The sequence below is a fragment of the Coregonus lavaretus genome, assembly GCF_964263955.1.
Source record: "Coregonus lavaretus genome assembly, chromosome: 21".
NCBI lineage: Eukaryota > Metazoa > Chordata > Actinopteri > Salmoniformes > Salmonidae > Coregonus > Coregonus lavaretus.
Genome location: NC_140008.1, coordinates 12,057,033 through 12,084,367, shown reverse-complemented (window position 1 = coordinate 12,084,367; position 27,335 = coordinate 12,057,033). Strand labels below are relative to the sequence as shown.

At 45.4% G+C, this 27,335-nt stretch overlaps 1 protein-coding gene across 2 annotated transcripts; it reads right to left on the bottom strand.

The window, feature by feature from the left end:
- Positions 1-930: 930 nt before the first annotated feature.
- Positions 931-27,335, bottom strand: LOC311148559 (alpha-aminoadipic semialdehyde synthase, mitochondrial-like). Of its 2 annotated transcripts, none has more exons than XM_084185544.1 (24): positions 27,124-27,335; positions 26,070-26,303; positions 25,388-25,564; positions 24,754-24,838; positions 21,080-21,147; positions 20,838-20,984; positions 20,594-20,672; positions 20,312-20,439; positions 18,224-18,372; positions 17,886-18,008; positions 15,672-15,783; positions 15,111-15,170; positions 14,636-14,703; positions 11,981-12,102; positions 11,595-11,724; positions 11,396-11,506; positions 10,971-11,079; positions 10,488-10,628; positions 10,195-10,362; positions 9,964-10,059; positions 9,753-9,868; positions 5,592-5,680; positions 5,058-5,234; positions 931-3,285 (listed from the first exon to the last, which is right to left on the bottom strand). In XM_084185544.1, exons 2-24 carry the CDS (start codon positions 26,286-26,288, stop codon positions 3,167-3,169), a joined length of 2,793 nt encoding a protein of 930 aa, XP_084041670.1. In that variant the 5' UTR covers positions 26,289-26,303; positions 27,124-27,335; the 3' UTR covers positions 931-3,166. The 2 variants fall into 2 exon arrangements, with proteins under 2 accessions (XP_084041670.1, XP_084041669.1); XM_084185543.1 differs by having other exon boundaries at positions 27,074-27,276.

Sequence of the window (27,335 nt, the reverse complement as noted above, 5' to 3'; positions counted from 1 at the left end):
TAGTTCAACTTTGTTGTTCCGCCATTTGCTATGATAGAATGACCTTTCGGCAGGCCCCTGATGAACCGTTTAGAAACAATATGTGCTGGAAGAAGACAAAAGGGTGGCTTGAAGAAACGGATCCATTTTAGACACTGGATTATGGATTCCCGGAGACAGCGATGCGACTCTATGGAGTTATGGAATAATCCCTGTGGAGAATTGGTTATTCCAATTGATTTTCATGTTCTAATCCCGTCTAAGACTCCAAAAGAAATGCGCCTTTTCAGGGGAAAATAGGTCAAGTGTCCAGACACCGTCTTGACCAGCAGCTGTATCCATACCTTAATTTGCATTTTTGACTTTTAATAATTACATGCCCAATTATCCCTGGTTTGGTGGCCTAGTTTGCATGGGCGGTCCTACATTGAATGGAAGGAAAAGCTGATTGTTTATTCAGAGGCTATAATGAGTTGACTCAGTAAGATCCATTGAAACACAATGGATGCATATTTATCAATATCAAAAGGCACACCTTATTGGTAATTGGTGCCTCATGTCAAGTCAAAGAAATCTCTTTAGAAACCAGACCTAACAATTTTATGTTAAGGAAAGCAATTTAGATAGATTACCAACATTATCTTAAATGAAAATACGATTTACATTTTCTTAACAGTATTTTGTGTTCTTTAAACATTTTCCCACAACCATGTAAAGTGTTAGCAAATTATTTAATAAGTAAATGACGATTGAGTCCTTAAACTTTGAAATGAAAGGATGTTAAAAGCTGCTCCACAATAATAGACATGAGCTGAAAATGAACCCGATTCAAGATTAAAATAGTTTTTAGATAAATGTTGAATGTAGTCACAACCTTCCATGTTCTGTAGGTACTTGAGAATGAATGACACCATTAAATCAATTTAATCACAAAGCCACAGAAGACTTCCACACGGATCACTTCCCTTTTATTTTTCTATGAAATACAAAAAAGGTGGGAAAACTGCAAAGGGTTTTCAATTTTACAGGAAAACCACAATATACTCTGCCGTATTATAATCTCTGAGCAGTGGTTAAAATAAAAATATACACTCAGTGGCCAGTTTTAGGTACACCACCCCGTTCACAAAAATGGTTAGCTTCTACAGACAGTGAGTCACGTGGCCTTGGCTTGCTGTATAAAGCAGACAGGCATTCAGTTCCTGTTCGATTGAACGTTAGAATGGGCAAAACAAGTGACCTAAGCAACTTTGAGCGTGGTATGATCGCTGGTGCCAGGCGCGCCGGTTCCAGTATCTCAGAAATGGCCGGCCTCCTGGGCTTTTCATGCAACACAGTGTCTAGGGTTCACAGAAAATCCAGTCAGAGGCAGTCCTGTAGGCGAAAACAGCTCGTTGATGAGAGGTCGAAGGAGAATGGCAAAAATCGCACAAACCAACAAGCGGGCCACAAACTGGCAAATAACAGTGGTGTGCAGAACGGCATCTCGGAACGCACAACTCGTCAGTCCTTGTCATGGATTGGCTATTGCAGCAGACGACCATCACAAACACTGGTCAATTGAGGAGTGGAAAAACATTGCCTGGTCCGACGAATCCCAGTTCCTGTTGTGTCATGCTGATGGCAGAATCAGGATTTGACGTAAGCAGCATGAGTCCATGGCCCCCATCCTGCCTGGTGTCAACGGTACAGGCGGGTGGCAGTGGTGTGGGGAATGTTTTCCTGGCACACGTTAGGTCCGTTGCTACCAATTGAGGGTTTGAACACCACACCTTGTGGAATCCATGCCCCGAAAAATTCTGGCTGTTTTGGAGACAAAGGGGAGTCCGACCCAGTACTAGTGGGTGTACCTAATAAACTGGCCACGGAGTGTCTATGTATACTTGTATATCTGTATCAATAGAATGGTCAATATAATCTATTTACTTGAAAATAGGTATTGACAACAATTAGACATCTCAATCTTACATTTCAACCATTTAATAAAGCAGAAACAATATGCTGCAGCACTGGAGACCATTTATGTCCAATCCGGAAAATAAATACACTTGGATATTTTACTCAACAAATAGTTTGGGATCTTTAAATAGGATTAAACATAAATAAATCTGTTTTGCTCTTAAATGTATCTGAACACAATTTAGAATGAGTTGTACACAAATACAGTAGATCGATTTAAAACTATTGCCTGAAAATGAGACATGGTAGGTTTTTGGGGGGTTTCAGTATGAGCTATGGTTGACCGGTGACGCAGGTCACTGTGTAAAAAAGTAAAAGATACAGTTTAAAAAGTGTTCAGAGGCTCTTGGTGAGTTACTACAACTACTTGTTCTTATGAGCAAGCTGTCCAGGCTACGGTATTATATTAGTGCTGTTCACTCGCAACTTATTCACTGGTCTGTTTCTGAGCATGCACTGTACACATTCACTTCTGATATTTCTAGCATTTTGATTGTCTGAGTGTTATCAACAATGATCAGATAACCAAATCAATATGTAAAGATCAGTGGAACTGTGCAGCAGCTGATCAACATCAGGACAAGCATACGTTATGGTCAAGGAAAGACGAGACCCTTTAGCTTAGCAGGTCTGCGCAGATTATAGGATCGTTATATCATGTTATAACGACACTCAGAGAGTTGTGGTTCTCCAGGTAAAGAATTGTACAGTCTTAATTAAAGAAGCAAAGTGCTTGGAAACTGTTCACCTACAACGTAACGGTTCTATTTGACATGTTGACACAATGTACATTAGATGCTTTTGAAACAAGCAGAAAGTCAGGGTGCATCTCAATAGCCTAAAGTGACTTCCCCTCCTCATATGCTGTCCTTCTGAGGATTTCTACCATATTGCCTTCACCCACCCTGCCTTCTCAGATCAGCACAGATGAAGGACAGGAGACAAACGGAGAAAGTAACTTGTGACTATTGAGATGCATCCCGTTTCTCTGTGGCCTGGTACCCAGCCACTGATTGGCTGTATTTCCTGTCTGTCTATCACATGGAGTTACGACTATTTCTCAATAGTCTAAAATAGCTTCCTTTCCTCATCTCCTTCCCTTTATCTGCACTGTTCTGAAGAATAAAATATATGTGGGGTCTTTCTTTGGATCAGTGCAGATGAAGGAGAGGACACCAGGAAAGGAAATCATTACACTATTGAGACGCAGCCGATGACTCATGAGTTCCTACTCTTGGATGGTGCTTTTCGAGGTGAACTGGAGGCCCTCCTCCTGCAGTCTTTTCAGAGCCGGTCCATAGATGTCCTTAGTCATTGGCACCACCAGTCCCTTCGTACGGATTTCTCCTGCAGATTGAAAGTCAGTTCACTTCACTTTCACATACAGTGAGGGAAAAAAGTATTTGATCCCCTGCTGATTTTGTACGTTTGCCCACTGACAAAGAAATGATCAGTCTATAATTTTAATGGTAGGTTTATTTGAACAGTGAGAGACAGAATAACAACAACAAAATCCAGAAAAACGCATGTCAAAAATGTTATAAATTGATTTGCATTTTAATGAGGGAAATAAGTATTTGACCCCCTCTCAATCAGAAAGATTTCTGGCTCCCAGGTGTCTTTTATACAGGTAACGAGCTGAGATTAGGAGCACACTCTTAAAGGGAGTGCTCCTAATCTCAGCTTGTTACCTGTATAAAAAGACACGTGTCCACAGAAGCAATCAATCAGATTCCAAACTCTCCACCATGGCCAAGACCACAGAGCTCTCCAAGGATGTCAGGGACAAGATTGTAGACCTACACAAGGCTGGAATGGGCTACAAGACCATCACCAAGCAGCTTGGTGAGAAGGTGACAACAGTTGGTGCGATTATTCGCAAATGGAAGAAACACAAAATAACTGTCAATCTCCCTCGGCCTGGGGCTCCATGCAAGATCTCACCTCGTGGAGTTGCAATGATCATGAGAACGGTGAGGAATCAGCCCAGAACTACACGGGAGGATCTTGTCAATGATCTCAAGGCAGCTGGGACCATAGTCACCAAGAAAACAATTGGTAACACACTACGCCGTGAAGGACTGAAATCCTGCAGCGCCCACAAGGTCCCCCTGCTCAAGAAAGCACATATACAGGGCTGTCTGAAGTTTGCCAATTAACATCTGAATGATTCAGAGGAGAACTGGGTGAAAGTGTTGTGGTCAGATGAGACCAAAATCGAGCTCTTTGGCATCAACTCAACGTGTTTGGAGGAGGAGGAATGCTGCCTATGACCCCAAGAACACCATCCCCACCGTCAAACATGGAGGTGGAAACATTATGCTTTGGGGGTGTTTTTCTGCTAAGGGGACAGGACAACTTCACAGCATCAAAGGGACGATGGACAGGGCCATGTACCATCAAATCTTGGGTGAGAACCTCCTTCCCTCAGCCATGGCATTGAAAATGGGTCGTGGATGGGTATTCCAGCATGACAATGACCCAAAACACACGGCCAAGGCAACAAAGGAGTGGCTCAAGAAGAAGCACATTAAGGTCCTGAAGTGGCCTAGCCAGTCTCCAGACCTTTATCCCATAGAAAATCTGTGGAGGGAGCTGAAGGTTTGAGTTGCCAAACGTCAGCCTCGAAACCTTAATGACTTGGAGAAGATCTGCAAAGAGGAGTGGAACAAAATCCCTCCTGAGATGTGTGCAAACCTGGTGGCCAACTACAAGAAACATCTGACCTCTGTGATTGCCAACAAGGATTTGCCACCAAGTACTAAGTCATGTTTTGCAGAGGGGTCAAATACTTATTTCCCTCATTAAAATGCTAATCAATTTATAACATTTTTGACATGCATTTTTCTGGATTTTTTTGTTGTTATTCTGTCTCTCACTGTTCAAATAAACCTACCATTAAAATTATAGACTCATCATGTCTTTGTCAGTGGGCAAACGTTCAAAATCAGCAGGGGATCAAATACTTTTTCCCTCACTGTACATGTTAGGGTTGTACATTCATCTTTAGCAAAATGACAGGTTCCCTGGCGGTGGAATAAGTGTGTCATTCTCAGTAAAGCCTAATCAACAACTCAGGCATGATAAATGCAATAAGAACTCAAGGCTACACTACTGACCGTCCAGCACCATGCGAGCAGCGATGGCAGCAGGGTAGCCCACGGTCTTGGCCATGGCAGAGTAGCCGTCGGGGTCTCCGTAGACCACCAGGCTGATGTGCTTGGTCTCCAGCTCGCCTGTGGAGTGGCGCAGGCCCACGTCGTTCCTCATGATAATCATGTCCCGCTCGCCTTTATCTTAAGGAGAGGATAAAGGACACAGAGGGACCGAGAAGGAGAGAGAAGGTTATACTTAAAATAAAATCTTTACTGCCATTTTCTGTATAAAGAGGAATAGAATGAGTAGGGAGAAAGAGTTACTATGGCAGCGTTTACACAGGCAGCCCAATTCTGATATTTTTTCCACTAATTGGTCTTTTGACAAATCACATCAGATCTTTCACAAATCACATCTTTCTCAGAGCTGATCTGATTGGTCAAGAGACCAATTAGTGAAAGAAATATCAAAATTGGGCTGCCTGTGTAAACGCAGCCATATTGGGGTTTGTGAGAGCAAAGTAGTAGTAGTAGAGAGATTTCTTCTGCCCCTCTTACCAAAGGAGAGCCTGGACTCCAAGTGCTTAGCCAGTGAAGCCAGTACGGTCTCTGCATGGGGAACAGCCTCCTTACTCAGCATCCCAAACCTGAACACACACACAATTAAGATATATATGGCAAAGATATGAGTACAAAGTCCATGCAACTAACTTATCAGGCGGTAAAGGAGGGGCTATACCAACATGCGTATACTTATTGAATCTTTCTATATCTACATGAAGTATCTAGGGGAGTAGGGGCTGATAAGTACCTGGGGGGGTAAGGGATGTGTAGTATCTAGGGGAGTAGGAGCTGATAAGTATCTAGGGGAGTCGGGGCTGATAAGTACCTAGGGGAGTCGGGGCTGATAAGTACCTGGGGGGGTAAGGGATGTGTAGTACCTAGGGGAGTAGGAGCTGATAAGTATCTAGGGGAGTAGGGGCTGATAAGTACCTGGGGGGGTAAGGGATGTGTAGTATCTAGGGGAGTTGGGGCTGATAAGTACGTAGGGGGGTAAGGGATGTGTAGTACCTAGGGGAGTAGGAGCTGATAAGTATCTAGGGGAGTAGGGGCTGATAAGTACCTGGGGGGGTAAGGGATGTGTAGTATCTAGGGGAGTAGGGGCTGATAAGTACCTGGGGGGGTAAGGGATGTGTAGTATCTAGGGGAGTAGGGGCTGATAAGTACCTGGGGGGGTAAGGGATGTGTAGTATCTATGGGAGTAGGGGCTGATAAGTACCTAGGGGGGTAAGGGATGTGTAGTACCTAGGGGAGTAGGGGCTGATAAGTACCTAGGGGGGTAAGGGATGTGTAGTACCTAGGGGAGTAGGAGCTGATAAGTATTTAGGGGAGTAGGGGCTGATAAGTACCTGGGGGGGTAAGGGATGTGTAGTATCTAGGGGAGTAGGGGCTGATAAGTACCTGGGGGGGTAAGGGATGTGTAGTATCTAGGGGAGTAGGGGCTGATAAGTACCTGGGGGGGTAAGGGATGTGTAGTATCTATGGGAGTAGGGGCTGATAAGTACCTAGGGGGGTAAGGGATGTGTAGTACCTAGGGGAGTAGGAGCTGATAAGTATCTAGGGGAGTTGGGGCTGATAAGTATCTAGGGGAGTAGGGGCTGATAAGTATCTAGGGGAGTAGGGGCTGATAAGTACCTGGGGGGGTAAGGGATGTGTAGTATCTAGGGGAGTAGGAGCTGATAAGTACCTAGGGGAGTCGGGGCTGATAAGTATCTAGGGGAGTAGGGGCTGATAAGTACCTAGGGGAGTAGGGGCTGATAAGTATCTAGGGGAGTAGGGGCTGATAAGTATCTAGGGGAGTTGGGGCTGATAAGTACGTAGGGGGGTAAGGGATGTGTAGTATCTATGGGAGTAGGAGCTGATAAGTATCTAGGGGAGTTGGGGCTGATAAGTACCTGGGGGGGTAAGGGATGTGTAGTATCTAGGGGAGTAGGAGCTGATAAGTACCTAGGGGGGGTAAGGGATGTGTAGTACCTAGGGGAGTAGGGGCTGATAAGTATCTAGGGGGGGTAAGGGATGTGTAGTACCTAGGGGAGTAGGGGCTGATAAGTATCTAGGGGAGTCGGGCTGATAAGTACCTAGGGGGGGTAAGGGATGTGTAGTATCTAGGGGAGTAGGGGCTGATAAGTATCTAGGGGAGTCGGGGCTGATAAGTACCTAGGGGGGGTAAGGGATGTGTAGTACCTAGGGGAGTAGGGGCTGATAAGTATCTAGGGGAGTAGGGGCTGATAAATATCTAGGGGAGTAGGGGCTGATAAATATCTAGGGGAGTAGGGGCTGATAAGTACCTAGGGGGGTAAGGGCTGATACACTATATATACAAAAGTATGTGGACACCCCTTCAAATTAGTGGATTCAGCTATTTCAACCACACCCATTGCTGACAGGTGTATAAAATAGAGCACACAGCCATACAATCTCCATAGACAAACATTGGCAGTAGAATGGCCTTACTGAAGAGCTCAGCCGCGAAGTGGTAGGCCACACAAGCTCACAGAATGGGACCGGCGAGAGCTGAAGCGCGTAACAATCGTCTGCAACACTCACTATCGAGTTCCAAACTGCCTATGGAAGCAGCGTCAGCACAATAACTGTTCGTCGTAAGCTTCATGAAAGGGGTTTCCATGGCCGAGCAGTCGCATACAAGCCTAAGATCACCATGTGCAATGCCAAGCGTCGGCTGGAGTGGTGTAAAGCTCGCCACCATAGGACTCTGGAACAGTGGAAACGCATTCTCTGGAGTGACGACTCACACTTCACCATCTGGCAGGAGAAAGCTACCTGCCCCAATGCATAGTGCCAACTGTAAAGTTCGGTGGAGGAGGAATAATGGTCTGGGGCTGTTTTTCATGGTTCGGGCTAGGCCCCTTAGTTCCAGTGAAGTGAAATCTTCAAGCTACAGCATTCAATGACATTCTAGAAGATTCTGTGCTTCCAACTTTGTGGCAACAGTTTGGGGAAGGCCCTTTCCTGTTTCAACATGACAATGTCCCCGTGCACAAACCATACAGAAATGGTTTGTCGAGATCGGTGTGGAAGAACTTGACAGGCCTGTACCGAGCCCTGACCTCAATCCCATCGAACACCTTTGGGATGAATTGGAACGCCAACTGCGAGCCAGCCTAATCGCCCAACATCAGTGACCGACCTCACTAATGCTCTTGTGGCTGAATGGAAGCAAGTTCCAACATCTAGTGGAAAGCCTTCCCAGAAGAGTGGAGGCTGTTATAGCAGCAAAGGGGGACCAACTCCATATTAATGCCCACCATTTTAGAATGAGATGTTCGACAAGCAGGTGTCCACATACTGTTGGTCATGTAGTGTAAGTATCTAGGGGGGTAGGGGCTGATATGTATAGGGGGGGTAGGGACTGATAAGTATCTAGGGGGGTAGGGGATGTGTAGTACCTAGTGGGGTAGGGGATGTGTAGTACCTAGGGGGGTAGGGGATGTGTAGTACCTAGGGGGGTAGGGGATGTGTAGTACCTAGGGGGGGTAGGGGATGTGTAGTACCTAGGGGGGGTAGGGGATGTGTAGTACCTAGGGGGGTAGGGGATGTGTAGTACCTAGGGGGGTAGGGGATGTGTAGTACCTAGGGGGCAGGGGATGTGTAGTACCTAGGGGGGTAGGGGATGTGTAGTACCTAGGGGGGTAGGGGATGTGTAGTACCTAGGGGGGTAGGGGATGTGTAGTACCTAGGGGGGTAGGGGATGTGTAGTACCTAGGGGGGGGGTAGGGGATGTGTAGTACCTAGGGGGGTAGGGGATGTGTAGTACCTAGGGGGGTATGGGATGTGTAGTACCTAGGGGGGTAGGGGATGTGTAGTACCTAGGGGGGTAGGGGATGTGTAGTACCTAGGGGGGTAGGGGATGTGTAGTACCTAGGGGGGTAGGGGATGTGTAGTACCTAGGGGGTAGGGGATGTGTAGTACCTAGGGGGGTAGGGGATGTGTAGTACCTAGGGGGGTAGGGGATGTGTAGTACCTAGGGGGGTAGGGGATGTGTAGTACCTAGGGGGGTAGGGGATGTGTAGTACCTAGGGGGGTAGGGGATGTGTAGTACCTAGGGGGGTAGGGGATGTGTAGTATCTAGGGGGGTAGGGGATGTGTAGTACCTAGGGGGGTAGGGGATGTGTAGTACCTAGGGGGGTAGGGGATGTGTAGTACCTAGGGGGGTAGGGGATGTGTAGTACCTAGGGGGGTAGGGGATGTGTAGTACCTAGGGCGGTGGGGGATGTGTAGTACCTAGGGGGGGTAGGGGATGTGTAGTACCTAGGGGGGTAGGGGATGTGTAGTACCTAGGGGGGTAGGGGATGTGTAGTACCTAGGGGGGTAGGGGATGTGTAGTACCTAGGGGGGTAGGGGATGTGTAGTACCTAGGGGGGTAGGGGATGTGTAGTACCTAGGGGGGTAGGGGATGTGTAGTACCTAGGGGGTAGGGGATGTGTAGTACCTAGGGGGGTAGGGGATGTGTAGTACCTAGGGGGGTAGGGGATGTGTAGTACCTAGGGGGGTAGGGGATGTGTAGTACCTAGGGGGGTAGGGGATGTGTAGTACCTAGGGGGGTAGGGGATGTGTAGTACCTAGGGGGGTAGGGGATGTGTGACAATGTGGATTTCATGCATATACAGTGTATGGCTATGGTTAGGACATGGGCCTTACCATTTGAGTGTCTCCATCTTGAAATGGTCTTGGCCGATGCGGTCGTAAACGGCTCCCTCGAAGGCCTCCTCAGAGGTGGAGGTGGGCAGGCCAATCTGCTTACACAGCAGCTCTTTCTGTTGCACAGGGAAAATACAGAATATGGGTAAGGAATCGCACAAGAGGCATGAGCTGGTAATAAAGTTGTTATAAGCAGGATTCTCATTCTTACCCAGGAGACGGGAGCGGAGGTGTGCTTCAGCATGGGGCAGGGGTCAGTGTTGATCAGACCCAGCTTCACAAAGCCACTCATGGCCTTGGAGAAACCCTTGTGGACAAGACACATAATTAACTGACCATTGAATCAGATCAGATAATAGCAAAGTGACCCCAGTGTTGCTAGCAGCACCATGCTCCAACCCATTAAAACCACATTATTGTAGAGGTCAGTGGCAGTACCTACCTTGAAGCGGAGTGTTCCTCTGATGAGTGTGTGGGCTGACTCGATGCCGTATTGCTCTGAGTATTTGGTGCTGTCGCGGTTGGGGAAGCCCTCCAGGTTGAAGCCGGGCAGGAAGTCCATGGGAGCTGTGGATTCCATCAGAGTGCCGCCTGCTGGGATGCTCACCACCTGGGGGGAAACAGAGGATTAAGTTACCCCGAAGCACTGATCTAAGGTCAGCTTTGCATCACCGTCCCTTATGGTTCAGGTTAGGTTTTTGGGGAGGATATGCTGATCCTAGATGGCCACTGTACCTCGTTGTCCTTGAGGAAGATGGCAGGGCTGATGGTATTGAGGAGGACTCCATATGGACTCCAGCTGAATTTGTAGCGCAGAGGATTGTCTGAGCATTCTGGTGCAGGGAGTCCACCACAGAATGAACTGTATGACTCAATCTAAGGACACACACGTAAATGGTTTAAAAACACAATTTACACAGACATCTACCCAATGTTTTGTCAAGACAGTCATCTTTACGTCAAGATGGGGGGAAAAATGAACAAATCGAAAACACATGGTGTTTCAATCTGTTGGGCCCGCAATCAATAATGCTGCCAAGGAAACTGACAAGATGCCACTCATCCCTTCGACATACGCTCAATCGATCATTATGTGCACACCACACACACAACATCCGTATGTACAGGCCCCACAATCACCCAAACACTTCCTCTCAAACTCACAAATCACTCAAACATATAGATTCTGTCACAATCTTCCTCACACGTTTCACTCACAGTGCAGCCGTCCGCCTTGGCTTGGTCGATGCACTCCATAGCTAGCATGTGGTCGATGCCAGGGTCCAGGCCCATCTCATTCACTATGGTGATGCCAGCTTCCTCAGCACTGGAAGGAATCACACAGAAAAACACACTCAGCCACACCTGCCCCACGTGGAGCCAATACATTCCCTTGACTACTAGCTTATCCTGGCTAATGCCATGTCAAGCAATTAGGTCAAGTGTCTTGGTGCCTGCCTGTAGCTTACATTAAGTCAACTGTGTATGAAATAGCCCAAGGTTAGCATTAAGACAAGATAACACACATTTGACCATTAAATCTCCACTTGTACATAGATATGTTTTCCCCTAACCCCAGCCCTCTCGCTCCTACTTTAAAACCCAGAGGAATGTCCTCTTCTCCCCATACACTTCTCTCCTACCTCTGTTGGAGGTCCTTCATGGCTGGACTCAGGTAGCTGGCAGTCACCATGTTTACCTTCTTGTTGATGCAGTGTTTGGCGATGACAGGGTGATACCCGTACGGCAGCATACTGAGGGCATAAACAGCACATGTGACAATGACACACTCACCGCTCATTCACCACAGGTGTGTGTGTGTGTGTGTGTGTGTGTGTGTACCTAATGACTAGGTCATGGTCTTTGACCAGGGACTCCAGGTGGCCCTCCTGACTGGTGACATCCAGCATGACAGGGATGGTGTTGGGGTATTTCCCTGCCAGCTCCTCTGCCTGGGTCAAAAATACTGATGCTAAAACACAAGGAGACATGGATAACAGCTGTGAGAGAGATGGGAGGGGTGAAATATTTGAGTGAAATTACAATTTGAAACCAAATGTGCTGGGGCTTGAGCCCTGAGGCACCCTTTACAATTCATTAAGTAATTGGAGATGTACACACAATAGATTGTGTGCATCCAGTTAAACATTTAAATAATGAAATCATCATCAACTGGGTATTTGTGAATATAGTGGGAATAGTGCAACATTTCCTTTTCAGAGCCTTACCAACAGTGATTTGAGTTCCTGGGTCCCGGGTGAGGTACTCGATGACTGGGCCCGACACGTAACCTGAGCCCAGTAGTAGCACTCGCTTCATTCCACTCCTCTTCGTGATCTTGGCTTGCTCTCTGAGGGGAGCACAGAATAAAGTCATCACATACACAGAGTGTCTTTCTCACACATGCATAATGAGAAGCTGAATACAAGCAATCTTGCTCAGAATTATAACCAGTGATTTGCTTACCAAGCAGAGATGGGGATGTGGGTGGGCAATATAATTAATTTAATATAAATCGTCAACAGTTTTAATTGCATCCTCCTAAGAAATTACTACTTAACAACCAATGCCGGTGACAAAATCTTACAGGAGGGAGTTCCCCCACCCACATAACCCAGCAAATCACACACTAATAATGAAAGACTAAGATTTTTTGTGAAAACCCAAGCTGATGCACTGTGATGAAGTATATTAAATCAATCAAAACTAAATGAGATTCAATCAATGAAATGCGTTAAATTAAAAACAGGGTGATCTTCATATGCAGCAAATACTCATTAATTAACAAAATGGGATCCAATCACAGACATGAAATGTGATTTAAATTAAAACAAGGCGATTCCAATACTGGGCACCATACAGTCCAAAGGTCACCATGGCAGCCTCTTCTATCATACAGTGACCTGCAGAATCATCAGTTTACTCAGCAATATCCCCCCCAATTCACCCTCCCCCACCAATTCCCCAGGGAGTTGTCAGGGTCCAACCGGCAGCCTCAGCCTAATTGGATGTGACACTGTACATGTGCACAAGAGTACGTAGAGCTGGGCATGAGGTCCGGCAAGCCATCCATTGACAATGGAGGGGCTGGCTTCTTTAATTAAAAAAATAAGAGAGATGGGGGATTCCCCTCAGGAGCCTATTTGTCTCAAGTTTACATATGTTAAGAGCAATACCCAATCAGAGGGATTTGAAGACTTAAGATCCTGAGACATGGCTTGTCTAGAGAGGTGAAACTAAGGTCAACTCATCAACCAAATACAAAAACAAAAATCACTCAAAATGGTATGAAACGGAAGCCTTGTTCTTAGTATCATCGTTTCGAAGAAGGGATTGCCACCATTTCCAGTTGTACTCTCTCTCCAGGATTGACCATGCTTGAAGAGGGCTTGAACGTGGCGGCCTTTGAGTGATAATTTTGATCACAAAGTGCTCATCTGGGTCATGGTTCAGTCAGGATCAAACGGATGAAGGTTAAAGTATGTCAGTGTGAAAATAAACCATGAACACATTCAACCCATTTTCAGACCAGAGCAAACCATCTCTCTCTACATCTAGCTACTACTTAGGAAAACCTTGAAAGGGCACAATGCATGAATGCTGTAGTCTAGGAGAGCTTCTGAAGAAGAGCTACAATGTTTATGAAAGCAAAGTCTATGTGAACAAGGGAGATAAGAGTCCTCTTTTTGCATGCAGGTTTCTATTTGATTAGTGAACAAATCTTTTGGTTAAAAACAGAAATAATTCATTTTTGTAATTGAAGAAAATGTTTGAGGTTAGCCTACACCAGGAAAAGATACATATATATTAACGGAATGGGAGTAAATGAAATGAGAAAATAATTTTGCATTGAAAACATTGACGTTATTATGATTGATGGTGGAAGATTTTCAAATTTCGCAACAGAGGGAACAACGATGAACGAAAAAGGTATGATTTTCTTGTTCGCATGCCAAAATGAAGGGACAGGACACTGCGAGATGGGACAGAGGGTGGTGGTGTTTTAGAATGAGAAAAGACTTGTCTACCCACGAAAGAGCCCCTCAGTGAGAGAGAAAACTCCTGCGTCTCAGTAGAAGTGGAGGCAGCGGCGATGGCATGTTAGCCATGCAAGGTGTTAGAGCGGGGTAGACTGGCACACACCAGCACACCGTGAGCGCACTGTGCAAGGACGGAACAACAAGGTGAGGGTTAGTGGAGACTCCGGCAGACAGCACCTGATGAGCTGTAGTGAATTGCCCTGAGTCTGAGGCAAGATAGAGCTCCCCCTGCTGGGTGGAGGATAGTACACATTACACCGTAAAGCCTGAGCTCAACTAGACAATGAGGAAGGGGAAAAGTTACAAATAATAAGCTATTAAGCAAATGTAGTCTATTGCTATGCTGTATCTGCTATGCTGCTCACTAGGTATGCTATGCTAATGTTATGCCATCTACAAACTGAGACTACAGTTTGTAGCAGGTGTCAAACTTGACTATTCGTCAAAATACTTGACAACTACTGAATGTTTTACCTGTAAAGGAATCTTTAGAGATTTCTTCCTTAGATTGGCAGCGTTACCTCCATGATGTGACAGGCATATTTACCAAAGTAATTTCATCAGATTTATTTCTTGGAAAACACAAAGCCAACAACATGAAGCTTACCAAACTAGCATACAATTGTGCAGAAAATGCATTTTCAGATCAGTTATTACATAGACAACATAATTGCTGTTTAATTGTTATAACATTAAAGAAAGCACATTAAAACCTCAAGGGCTTCAACAGTAAAATCTATTTTGTTATAACAGTCACACTTAAAATCATCCTGAAAACGCACAAAAGAAATTAAACAAGAAAGCCATTCTCTAACCACTAGATATATTGACATGCAATCTTACCTTCGTTCACGAAGTTCTTCAATGTATTCAAACTTTGGGGTAAGCTTTCCTTCTGACGTTATCACAGCCTTCAATGGAGGAAAGATGTTTAAAAAAAAAACAGTCCAATGTCGGTAAAAAAATGGTTTTATGTACAAATATGCCATAAATGACAAAAATCTGACAAAACAAGTCACTGTCTATTGCCCTACTACAGCACGTCACATGGCAACTGTAGTCCAAAAGTCAAATAAAAAAACATCCATCTGTATATAGATTGTAAACTTCAATGTGGTCTCCTGAAACCAACATACTTTAGCGAAAAACACACAATGCAGCCAACAATGAGATCTTGGTTAGCTATTATCGCATAGCAGTAGCAAATAATTTCATAACTAGTTTCACGTCAAGCTGCATCAAGGTTTCAAGTCCATAGCCTTTTCGTTCATGATGCAAAAATGATTGCGTAAGAGGGATTTGTGTGTGTGATACTCACGTCTCTAACTTGAGGTGAGAAGTCCTCTTCTTCAAGGGGTCTGGTGGCATCGGAGGGAAGCTGAAGAAGACAGAACCGGGAAGTACTTGTTAATTCTGAAAATAACAGAATTCCCACTAAGCGGCCATCACTGGCAAGCAGTGGTAGCTACAGTGCGGGGTCTTCACTAGTTACCACAGCCAAAAAGTCTGAATTATGGCTAAACCCTGCCTATTTCTACAATTTCTTCTTAAAATCTGATTTTAAACGTAAACCCAACCCTAACGTTAACCACACTGCTAACCTTATGCCTAACCTTATATTAAGAGCAAAAAACAAATTTTAGTTTTCATGAATCTTTACGATATAGCCCATTTTGACTTTGTGGTAACTAGTGACAACCACAGTACGGTAAGCAGTGGCAGCTACAGTGCGGTAAGCTGGAACAGACAAACATAACCTGAGATTTTGTTGTGCGCTCGTATGGCTGCATTCCACATTTGGACAACCCTCTCCCCAAACACACTAAACCGAAAACAAAAAAATGCTAATGGTGCAGTGCACCTTACCCCAGCATCTTACCATCTCCCAAATGTAGGGAAAAAGGCGGTCTCCGAAATACTCAGTGGCTTCAATGGGGAGCTGGGCAGGAAGGTTATCAATAGAGCACATGAGGATACCTGTGCCCTCCACACTGGAAAGACAAAGACACCATCAAAGAAGAGTAGACAATTTGCAATGCCTGGTGGGAGTACATGTTATGTATGGGTGTTTGTACAAATGACTGTATATGAATGGACAAAGCCATCAATCACAGGAAACCATTAATTCCTGTGTGAAGACTCAATAGCGCATTGAAGCCAAATGAAGTCTTAAGATGGAGTTTCATGCAGACATAACATGCAGTTTGAGCTGTTGCAGGCTAGCTCAGTGCTGCCCCATCTTACTGAGTAACAAGTTGAAGGCTGACCGGGGTACTGCAGGCTGCGATTGTTTAAAAAATATATATATTTACACTGCTAAAAAAAATAAAGGGAACACTTAAACAACACAATGTAACTCCAAGTCAATCACACTTCTGTGAAATCAAACTGTCCACTTAGGAAGCAACACTGATTGACAATACATTTCACATGCTGTTGTGCAAATGAAATAGACAACAGGTGGAAATTATAGGCAATTAGCAAGACACCTCCAATAAAGGACTGGTTCTGCAGGTGGTGACCACAGACCACTTCTCAGTTCCTATGCTTCCTGGCTGATGTTTTGGTCACTTTTGAATGCTGGCAGTGCTTTCACTCTAGTGGTAGCATGAGACGGAGTCTACAACCCACACAAGTGGCTCAGGTAGTGCAGCTCATCCAGGATGGCACATCAATGCGAGCTGTGGCAAATGACTGTAAGTCGCTTTGGATAAAAGCGTCTGCTAAATGGCATATTATTATTATTATAAGAAGGTTTGCTGTGTCTGTCAGCGTAGTGTCCAGAGCATGGAGGCGCTACCAGGAGACAGGCCAGTACATCAGGAGACGTGGAGGAGGCCGTAGGAGGGCAACAACCCAGCAGCAGGACTGCTACCTCCGCCTTTGTGCAAGGAGGAGCACTGCCAGAGCCCTGCAAAATGACCTCCAGCAGGCCACAAATGTGCATGTGTCTGCTCAAACGGTCAGAAACATCCATGAGGGTGGTATGAGGGCCCGACGTCCACAGGTGGGGGTTGTGCTTACAGCCCAACACCATGCAGGACGTTTGGCATTTGCCAGAGAACACCAAGATTGGCAAATTCGCCACTGGCGCCCTGTGCTCTTCACAGATGAAAGCAGGTTCACACTGAGCACATGTGACAGACGTGACAGAGTCTGGAGACGCCGTGGAGAACGTTCTGCTGCCTGCAACATCCTCCAGCATGACCGGTTTGGCGGTGGGTCAGTCATGGTGTGGGGTGTCATTTCTTTGGGGGGCCGCACAGCCCTCCATGTGCTCGCCAGAGGTAGCCTGACTGCCATTAGGTACCGAGATGAGATCCTCAGACCCCTTGTGAGACCATATGCTGGTGCGGTTGGCCCTGGGTTCCTCCTAATGCAAGACAATGCTAGACCTCATGTGGCTGGAGTGTGTCAGCAGTTCCTGCAAGAGGAAGGCATTGATGCTATGGACTGGCCCGCCCGTTCCCCAGACCTGAATCCAATTGAGCACATCTGGGACATCATGTCTCGCTCCATCCACCAACGCCACGTTGCACCACAGACTGTCCAGGAGTTGGCGGATGCTTTAGTCCAGGTCTGGGAGGAGATCCCTCAGGAGACCATCCGCCACCTCATCAGGAGCATGCCCAGGCGTTGTAGGGAGGTCATAAAGGCACGTGGAGGCCACACACACTACTGAGCCTCATTTTCAAAGTTGGATCAGCATGTAGTGTGGTTTTCCACTTTAATCTTGAGGGTGACTCCAAATCCAGACCTCCATGGGTTGATAAATTTGATTTCATTGATAATTTGTGTGATTTTGTTGTCAGCACATTCAACTATGTAAAGAAAAAAGTATTTAATAAGATTATTTAATTCATTCATGTTATTTTAGTGTTCCCTTTCTTTTTTTGAGCAGTGTATAATACAATCGGTTCAAGGACATACATCTGGTGTATTAGAAGCAATTATTAGTACCATGACAGTCTTCGAAACATTTTTATATTTACAAGAAGATTGCCATTTTCCCCTTCACTATAATGTACCGCGGTCGGCCTTGAACTTCCGTGGCTTCAATGAGAGGGGGCAGTCGTTCTCCCCTGGTCTGTACCTGTCGTGGTCTATGTGCTGGTCCGCATCATACATACAGAAAGGCTTATCAATGGTGGTGCACTCAGTCATGAACTCAATGGAGCCCCCCATGTCGGCAGATATGTCACAGATTGCCAGAAGCCTGAGAAAAGGAAAGAAAGACAGGAAGTAATGAGGGAAGATAAGAAAAGAGGTAGAGTCCATATCAGAGTGTTTATCAGCCAGTCGGGTCACGATGACTGCACTCCGCACTCTTTGGTTGAGTTCCCGTACAATGTAAACATTACTGAAGATAAGCGTGCGCTTCTGAATGCGATAGTCCCAGTCCAAATAGTGGGGGGGGGGGGGCGGACTTACTTGTGTGGTAGCTCTGGCCATCCCTCCGTAGCGGCGGCAGAGGGCTTGACGTGCGTCAGGAGCCTCTGGGCATCCAGCCGCCTGAGGAGCCGCGGTGTCTGGGGGTCCCAGTAGATGCCGTTGATCAGGCACGTGGTGTAGGGCGCCACCTGAGGCCGGGAGGACAAAAAGCGGGCCGAGTCATTAGCGATGCAATTGCTTCCACTACTTCTCCCACACTGCCACTGCAACCACTATAATAATATAATAATAATATGCCATTTAGCAGACGCTTTTATCCAAAGCGACTTACAGTCATGTGTGCATACATTTTACGTATGGGTGGTCCCGGGGATCGAACCCACTACCCTGGCGTTACAGAGGACCATGGCTGCTGCTACAACTATAGCTGCTACCACCTTGGCTGCTGCTACAACTATAGATGCTACCACAATGGCTGCTGCTGCTGATACCACAATGGCTGCTGCTGCTGCTACCACTATGGCTGCTGCTGCGACTACAATGGCTGCTGCTACTGCCACTATGGCTTTTGCTGCTGCTACCACTATGGCTGCTGCTACCACTATGGCTGCTGCTGCTGCTGCTACCACTATGGCTGCTGCTGCTGCTGCTACCACTATGGCTGCTGCTGCTGCTGCTACCACTATGGCTGCTGCTGCTACCACTATGGCTGCTGCTGCTACCACTATGGCTGCTGCTGCTGCTGCTACCACTATGGCTGCTGCTGCTGCTACTACTATGGCTGCTGCTGCTGCTACTACTATGGCTGCTGCTACCACTATGGCTGCTGCTGCTGCTACCACTATGGCTGCTGCTGCTGCTACCACTATGGCTGCTGCTGCTGCTACCACTATGGCTGCTGCTGCTGCTACCACTATGGCTGCTGCTGCTGATACCACTATGGCTGCTGCTGCTGATACCACTATGGCTGCTGCTGCTGATACCACTATGGCTGCTGCTGCTGCTACCACTATGGCTGCTGCTACCACTATGGCTGCTGCTGCTGATACCACTATGGCTGCTGCTGCTGATACCACTATGGCTGCTGCTGCTGCTGCTACCACTATGGCTGCTGCTACCACTATGGCTGCTGCTGATACCACTATGGCTGCTGCTGCTGATACCACTATGGCTGCTGCTGCTGCTACCACTATGGCTGCTGCTGCTGATACCACTATGGCTGCTGCTGCTGATACCACTATGGCTGCTGCTGCTGATACCACTATGGCTGCTGCTGCTGATACCACTATGGCTGCTGCTGCTGATACCACTATGGCTGCTGCTGCTGATACCACTATGGCTGCTGCTGCTGCTACCACTATGGCTGCTGCTGCTGCTACCACTATGGCTGCTGCTGCTGCTACCACTATGGCTGCTGCTGCTGCTACCACTATGGCTGCTGCTGCTGCTACCACTATGGCTGCTGCTGCTGATACCACTATGGCTGCTGCTGCTGATACAACTATGGCTGCTGCTACCACTATGGCTGCTGCTGCTGCTACCACTATGGCTGCTGCTGCTGATACCACTATGGCTGCTGCTGCTGCTACCACTATGGCTGCTGCTGCTACTACCACTATGGCTGCTGCTGCTACTACCACTATGGCTGCTGCTACAACTATAGCTGCTGCTGCTACCACTGCTACCACTATGGCTGCTACTGCTGCTACCACTACTGTATCAACTTAAACCAATTCTACCACCACTGACAATTGGTCTTCGGTGTATCTGCAAATCATATTGACAAGACATCCACAAACCCAGTTCCACAACCTACCATCTACATAATCATATTTGACATCTCAGCTTGTACAGTGTGTTTGCCCACTGACAGACTGTAAGCCGCTATAATAATAATAATAATAATAATAATAATAATAATATGCCATAGCCTGTGTTTTGCGATAGGAGAAAATGCTGGCCCCACATGACCCTCCCCTTCCCCCTTGAGGGCTTAGTGAGCCAATCAGCTCAGGCTTCAGAGGACAAAGCAGTGTGGCTGTGCCAAAGGACTCGCAGCTCCTGGCTGAGCAGCAGGAACAGGTGAACCGGCTGAACTGGTTGTGATAGTGGTAAAGGCAGACTCACGCTGGTTCTGAAGTGTGATGTGTACAGTTCCGGGTGATACTCGTACTCCAGGGGGTCATAAACACCATCACTCTTCCTCATCAGGTGGTGGTGACGACTCAGAACGGTGGCGTACACTCTGGACATGTCTAAAACCAGAGAGATGGAGATAGCAGTGTCACATGGTGAACATTAAACACAGAACACATACATTAATATGATAATACATATCCTTTCATGTATATTATATGCATTAAATGTTGAATATGCAAATGCACCCCATCAGAAATGGGGATGTAGTACCTCCAGTTTGAGACGCATCTTTTAGCTCATGAGGCTCCACGTATTCTACAGGAAGCTCATTGATGATATCTTGTGCACCCTACATTATAGGAGAAAGTAGTAGTTGAAGAGAAGGTATGCATTCCCATGTTGTAGAATTCACTTAGCACTCACCTTCCTAACACCTTTATCTATTTGTATGAACAGGTTGTGTTTGGTGATAGTTTAGACATAGTTTGTCTTGGGTTACACTAGGTCTACCTACCTTGGAGACGTTGCCTGTGCCGGTGAAGACAAACGTCACTGGGCCGATGGACTTGGGCATGAGGCCCATGGAGATCTCGTACCCACAATCCCTCACTGCCTGGATGGCCTGGCTGACGTTCCTGTAGTTGTGGGCCATACCGATGTGCTGTGACACAGGAAGTGATGTCAGAGGTCCAGTGGAGGAAGAGGAAATAGTTGAAGCATTGAAATTACATGGAATCCACTAGGTCAAATCCTTACCATAAAAGGAGTGTGGTGTCCCAACGCCAGAAAACGAAGTCCCAAACCATGCAAAATATTGATCATTCCTGTTAGAGAAGAACATAGGAAAAGTGAAACAAAGTAGGAACACTGCTTTGATAATAGATGTTGGACGAAAGGGCATTTGAAAATAGGGATACATACTTGAAAAATAAGTAAATTCAGCTAGTGTTTATATTTTATAAAACCCACTGAGACCAGGGTCTCATTTACAATGGTGCCCTGAGGACAGCAATACAACAATTCAAAATGTAGATTTACACTACCAGTCAAAAGTTTTAGAACACCTACTCATTCAAGTTTTTTTTTTTTTTTTACTATTTTCTACATTGTATAATAATAGTGAAGACATCAAAACTATGAAATAACACATACGGAATCATGTAGTAACCAAAAAAGTGTTAAACAAATGAAAATATATTTTATATGAGATTCTTCAAATAGCCACCCGTTGCCTTGATGACAGCTTTGCACACTCTTGGCATATTCTCTCAACCAGCTTCATGAGGTAGTCACCTGGAATGCATTTCAATTAACAGGTGTGCCTTCTTAAAAGTTAATTTGTGTAATTTCTTTCCTTCTTAATGCGTTTGAGCCAATCAGTTGTGTTGTGACAAGGTAGGGGGGGGGTATACAGAAGATAGCCTTATTTGGTAAAAGACCAAGTCCATATTATGGCAAGAACAGCTCAAATAAGAAAAGAGAAACGACAGTCCATCATTACTTTAAGACCTGAAGGTCAGTCAATACGGAACATTTCAAGAACTTTGAAAGTTTCTTCAAGTGCAGTCGCAAAAACCATCAAGCGCTACGATGAAACTGGCTCTCATGAGGACCGCCACAGGAATGGAAGACCCAGAGTTACCTCTGCTGCAGAGGATAAGTTCCTTAGAGTTACCAGCCTCAGAAATTGCAGCCCAAATAAATGCTTCACAGAGTTCAAGTAACAGACACATCTCAACATCAACTGTTCAGAGGAGACTGTGTGAATCTGGTTGAATTGCTGCAAACCATTACTAAAGGACACCAATAAGAAGAGACCTGCTTGGGCCAAGAAACACGAGCAATGGACATTAGACCGTGGAAATCGGTCCTTTGGTCTGGAGTCCAAATTGGAGATCTTTGGTTCCAACCGCCGTGTCTTTGAGACGCAGTGTGGGTAAACGGATGATCTCTGCATGTATATTTCCCACCGTAAAGCATGGAGAAGGAGGTGTTATGGTGTGGGGGTGCTTTGCTGGTGACACTGTCTGTGATTTATTTAGAATTCAAGGCACACTTAACCACCATGGCTACCACAGCATTCTGCAGCGATACGCCATCGAATCTGGTTTGGGCTTAGTGGGACTATCATTTGTTTTTCAACAGGACAATGACCCAACACACCTCCAGGCTGTGTAAGGGCTATTTTACCAAGATGGAGAGTGATGGAGTGCTGCATCAGATGACCTGGCCTCCACAATCCCCCGACCTCAACCAAATTGAGATGGTTTGGGATGAGTCAGACCGCAGAGTGAAGGAAAAGCAACCAACAAGTGCTCAGCATATGTGGGAACTCCTTCAAGACTGTTGGAAAAGCATTCCAGGTGAAGCTGGTTGAGAGAATGCCAAGAGTGCAAAGCTGTAATCAAGGCAAAGGGTGGTTATTTGAAGAATCTCAAATATAAAATATATTTTGATTTGTTTAACACTTTTTTGGTTACTACATGATTCCATGTGTCATTTCATAGTTTTGATATCTTCACTATTACTCTACAATGCAGAAAATAGTAAAAAATAAAGAAAAACCCTTGAATGAGTAGCTGTTCTATAACTTTTGACCGGTAGTGTACCTACAGTGCCTTTCAAAATTATTCATCCCCCTTGGCGTTTTTCCTATTTTGTTGCATTCTGTAATTTAAATGGATTTTTATTTGGATTTCATGTAATGGACATACACAAAATAGTCCAAATTGGTGAAGTGAAATGAAAAAATAACTTGTTTCAAAAAATTCTACAAAATAAATAACGGAAAAGTGGTGCGTGCATATGATTTCACCCCCTTTGCTATGAAGCCCCTAAATAACATCTGGTGCAACCAATTACCTTCAGGTGTCACATTATTTGTTAAATAAAGTCCACCTGTGTGCAATCTAAGTGTCACATGATCTGTCACATGATCTCAGTATATATACACCTGTTCTGAAAGGCCCCAGAGTCTGCAACACCACTAAGCAAGGGGCACCACCAAGCAAGCAGCACCATGAAGACCAAGGAGCTCTCCAAACAGGTCAGGGACAAAGTTGTGGAGAAGTACAGATCAGGGTTGGGTTATAAAAAAATATCAGAAACTTTGAACATCCCACAGAGCACCATTAAATCCATTATTAAAAAATTGAAAGAATAAGGCACCACAACAAACCTGCCAAGAGAGGGCCGCCCACCAAAACTCACGGACCAGGCAAGGAGGGCATTAATCAGAGGCAACAAAGAGACCAAAGATAACCCTGAAGGAGCTGCAAAGCTCCACAGCAGAGATTGGATTATCTGTCCATAGGACCACTTTAAGCCGTACACTCCACAGAGCTGGGCTTTACGGAAGAGTGGCCAGAAAAAAAGCCATTGCTTAAAGAAAAGAATAAGCAAACACGTTTGGTGTTCGCCAAAAGGCATGTGGGAGACTCCCCAAACATATGGAAGAAGGTACTCTGGTCAGATGAGACTAAAATTGAGCTTTTTGGCCATCAAGGAAAACGCTATGTCTGGCACAAACCCAACACCACTCATCACCCCGAGAATACCATCTCCACAGTGAAGCATGGTGGTGGCAGCATCATGCTGTGGGGATGTTTTACATCAGCAGGGACTGGGAAACTGGTCAGAATTGAAGGAATGATGGATGGTGCTAAATACAGGGAAATTCTTGAGGGAAACCTGTTGGTCTTCCAGAGATTTGAGACTGGGACGGAGGTTCACCTTCCAGCAGGACAATGACCCTAAGCATACTGCTAAAGCAACACTCAAGTGGTTTAAAGGGAAACATTTAAATGTCTTGGAATGGCCTAGTCAAACCCCAGACCTCAATCCAATTGAGAATCTGTGGTATGACTTAAAGATTGCTGTACTCCAGCGGAACCCATCCAACTTGAAGGAGCTAGAGCAGTTTTGCCTTGAAGAATGGGCAAAAATCCCAGTGGCTAGATGTGCCAAGCTTATAGAAACATACCCCAAGGGACTTGCAGCTGTAATTGCTGCAAAAGGTGGCTCTACTAAGTATTGACTTGGGGGGGTGAATAGTTATGCACGCTCAAGTTGTTTTTTTGTCTTATTTCTTGTTTGTTTCACAATAAAAAATATTTTGCATCTTCAAAATGGTAGGCATGTTGTGTAAATCAAATGATACAAACCCCCCAAAAATCCATTTTAATTCCAGGTTGTAAGGCAACAAAATAGGAAAAATGCCAAGGGGGTGAATACATTCGCAAGCCACTGTAGATCAGTACGGACTAGTGGAACCTCGAGAGTTAATCATCTCTGAGAACGGGTTTGGTGTGTAAACAATGCAAAAGCATGAGGGCAAAAAAACGGAGGTGTTTTACATAATCTGTGGAATTAGAAACACATCGGGCGACTGACTGTCACCTGTATTCTTGGTTTGTAGAACAAAAGTGTACCTGCAACGCCAGCCCACTGTCCAAATGCCACTATACGGAAGCCATTGGCGTCCACCATCTTCTCGTAGTCGATGAGACGCACTTCCTAGAAAGACCAGAGGATGTGAATGAACTAGTGCTGGAAATTGCCAGGGACCTCACGATACGATCACGATACTTAGGTGCCGATACGATATGTATTGCGATTCGATACTGTGATTCGATGTTCCAAACATATTGCTCACCATATGTCTACTGCAGAGGGACAAGAGAGAGCATGAGAAAACGAGTTTCGATCAGTCATGGAAATAAAAGTGCTGAAAACAAATTGGCTCCCTATTTATAAAGAAGATGGAGAACAAGCTATAAAATGACAAATACTGGAGTTTTGGTGCAGGTACTGGCAACAAGCGCAAAAATAATATTGCAATACTTTCAAAACCATAGGATATATCGTCAAAAATAATATCCCAATATGTAACTGTATAAATGTTTCCCCCCCATCACTATGAATGGATGAGGCACAGCATGTGCATCCACACCATAATGTGAACATGCTTTATGTTTAGGCTAGGGAAGACTGTCTGGCTTAGTTTTATGGTCATATGTCAGCCTAATGCAGAGTTGTACTTTGATAGAGCAACAACAGCCTTACCTTTTTGATTAGGTCATCCAGTAGTCCCATGTTAGCTTCCTGTGCTTTGATGGTGTGAGAGAAAAAGGCGTAGGTCTTTCTGGGATAGAGTTTCTCCTCCGGAGGCCTCTTGACGCCAATGATCAACGAGGCCTCCGAAATGTCCTCCGAAATTATGGCCCCCGCTTTCTCATAATACTGAAATGAAACATACAAAAAGGTCAAAATCATTTATAAGCTAGTTCAGAAAACCTTTTCCAATGCCAGTTGCCAACATCTAACCCAATTGTTACATGTCATTATATGCACTGTTTTGTTTTATTCAGTTGCGTAAAAAGTTTTATACAGCAGTCCTTTGATAATAAGCTACATGTCAAGGACTTTTATTTTAACTGTCATTTCTAACAATAATTTGTGACATGTAGTTTACTAGACATTGTGGAGGTCCTCCTATAGTAATCAGTGACATATCTCAGTGTTTTAACCTGCTAAACGGAAATCTCATTTATAGATCACATTGTGCAGTTTTTTTCTCCTATTTTTGCTGAACATAGGCCTACTTTGATCTCCAGCCATTGGACGTGTGCATGTTTACTCAACAGCAGTGATCTCCAGTCATTGGATGTGTGCATGTTTACGCAACGACAGTGATCTCCAGTCATTGGATGTGTGCATGTTTTACCCAACAACAGTGATAACTCACATTCTCGTGGATGGCTCTTCGGTTGGAGGGCTGGACGAGGACCTTGTGGCCAGCATGGACAATCTCTTTAACGTGGCGCGGAGCCAGCGGCGCCCGTCTCTCCCACACGTTGATGTCCTCACGCCGGATGGCCATGACGCTCTTGTGATGCTCATATCGCCGCTGGCCACAGAGGCATCTCCTCGTCCCTCTAGCCTGGTGTCTTAGGAGTTGCAACATGGCTATACCCCACTGCTTTAGACAAGAGTGAGAGGGATGAGCCACTCAACAATTCAGTGAGAAGTAAACTTACACAAACTGATCAGACAAAGTATGAGATTCACTGCATCCAAATAAAGGAGAGTTTCTAACAGAGGCCATGTAAAATGTCTGGTTTAGTCTGCTAGGAGGCGGGTTGCACAACAGCCAGCAGAAACACCTGGTTTAGTTTTGAGAGGCGAGAAGATTTGAATGACAGCCACACACACCTCCTACAAGATGGTTGTACCTGCAATGCTGACTGAATATTTTGTCACCCATCAAATTATTTGTCTGATTTCTGCAAGGCACTTTAACCACATTACATGATCTTTCAAAAGGTTTGATTGATAGATTAGACAATTACACAGGCCTATAGACAGCCACCTCACACCTGAGGGCTATGAAATTGGCAGACTGCACTTTTTGAGTAAGTAACCTACAGTAATCTAGCAAGCTAACACTACCGGCAGACAACATGGAGAGATAGTTATTACAATTGCATGATGGGAGTCAAAACGCACTGAAATGATAGTCATGCATTTTCGGATGTGTAATGAACACTAAACCCTAATTAAAACTATATATCTATATCGTCAACAGGCCTATCCGTACAACACGCTCACCGGCATAATGTCCATACGCACATTTAGACTAATGCGCTCCGGGTCGAACTCGACTGATAGTTAGCTAACGTTTACTAACTAAAGGTATTGGATACTGTAGTAAACATTGTGAGACAAGCTACACATAGCATATTTACTCACCTCGAATACTCGAGAAAAGTGTAAACAAATGACAAGTATATCTAACCAACCTTTCTATAACTAGCTACTTTCGCAAACAGATGTCCGATATGCAATGTGGCGGCGGTCTTTCTAGGTGCACTAAGGTAGCCTACACAGTGTCGTTCAGAGGTGACAAGAATATGGCGTGGATAGGATACACAGCACAGTGAATATTGCGATGTAGGCTGTGGCCTTCGGAATTTGTAGATATATATAAACCATCTAAGGTACGTCAGATGAG

Excerpts from the sequence above, each read along its gene's own strand:
- LOC311148559 (XM_084185544.1), bottom strand. The coding sequence starts at position 26,288 with ATGTTGCAACTCCTAAGACACCAGGCTAGAGGGACGAGGAGATGCCTC. Across the intron at positions 11,725-11,980 it reads AGGAACTCAAATCACTGTTG|CATCAGTATTTTTGACCCAG; the intron begins GTAAGGCTCTGA and ends CTTGTGTTTTAG. Across the intron at positions 10,363-10,487 it reads TCTTCCTCAAGGACAACGAG|GTGGTGAGCATCCCAGCAGG; the intron begins GTACAGTGGCCA and ends GTTTCCCCCCAG.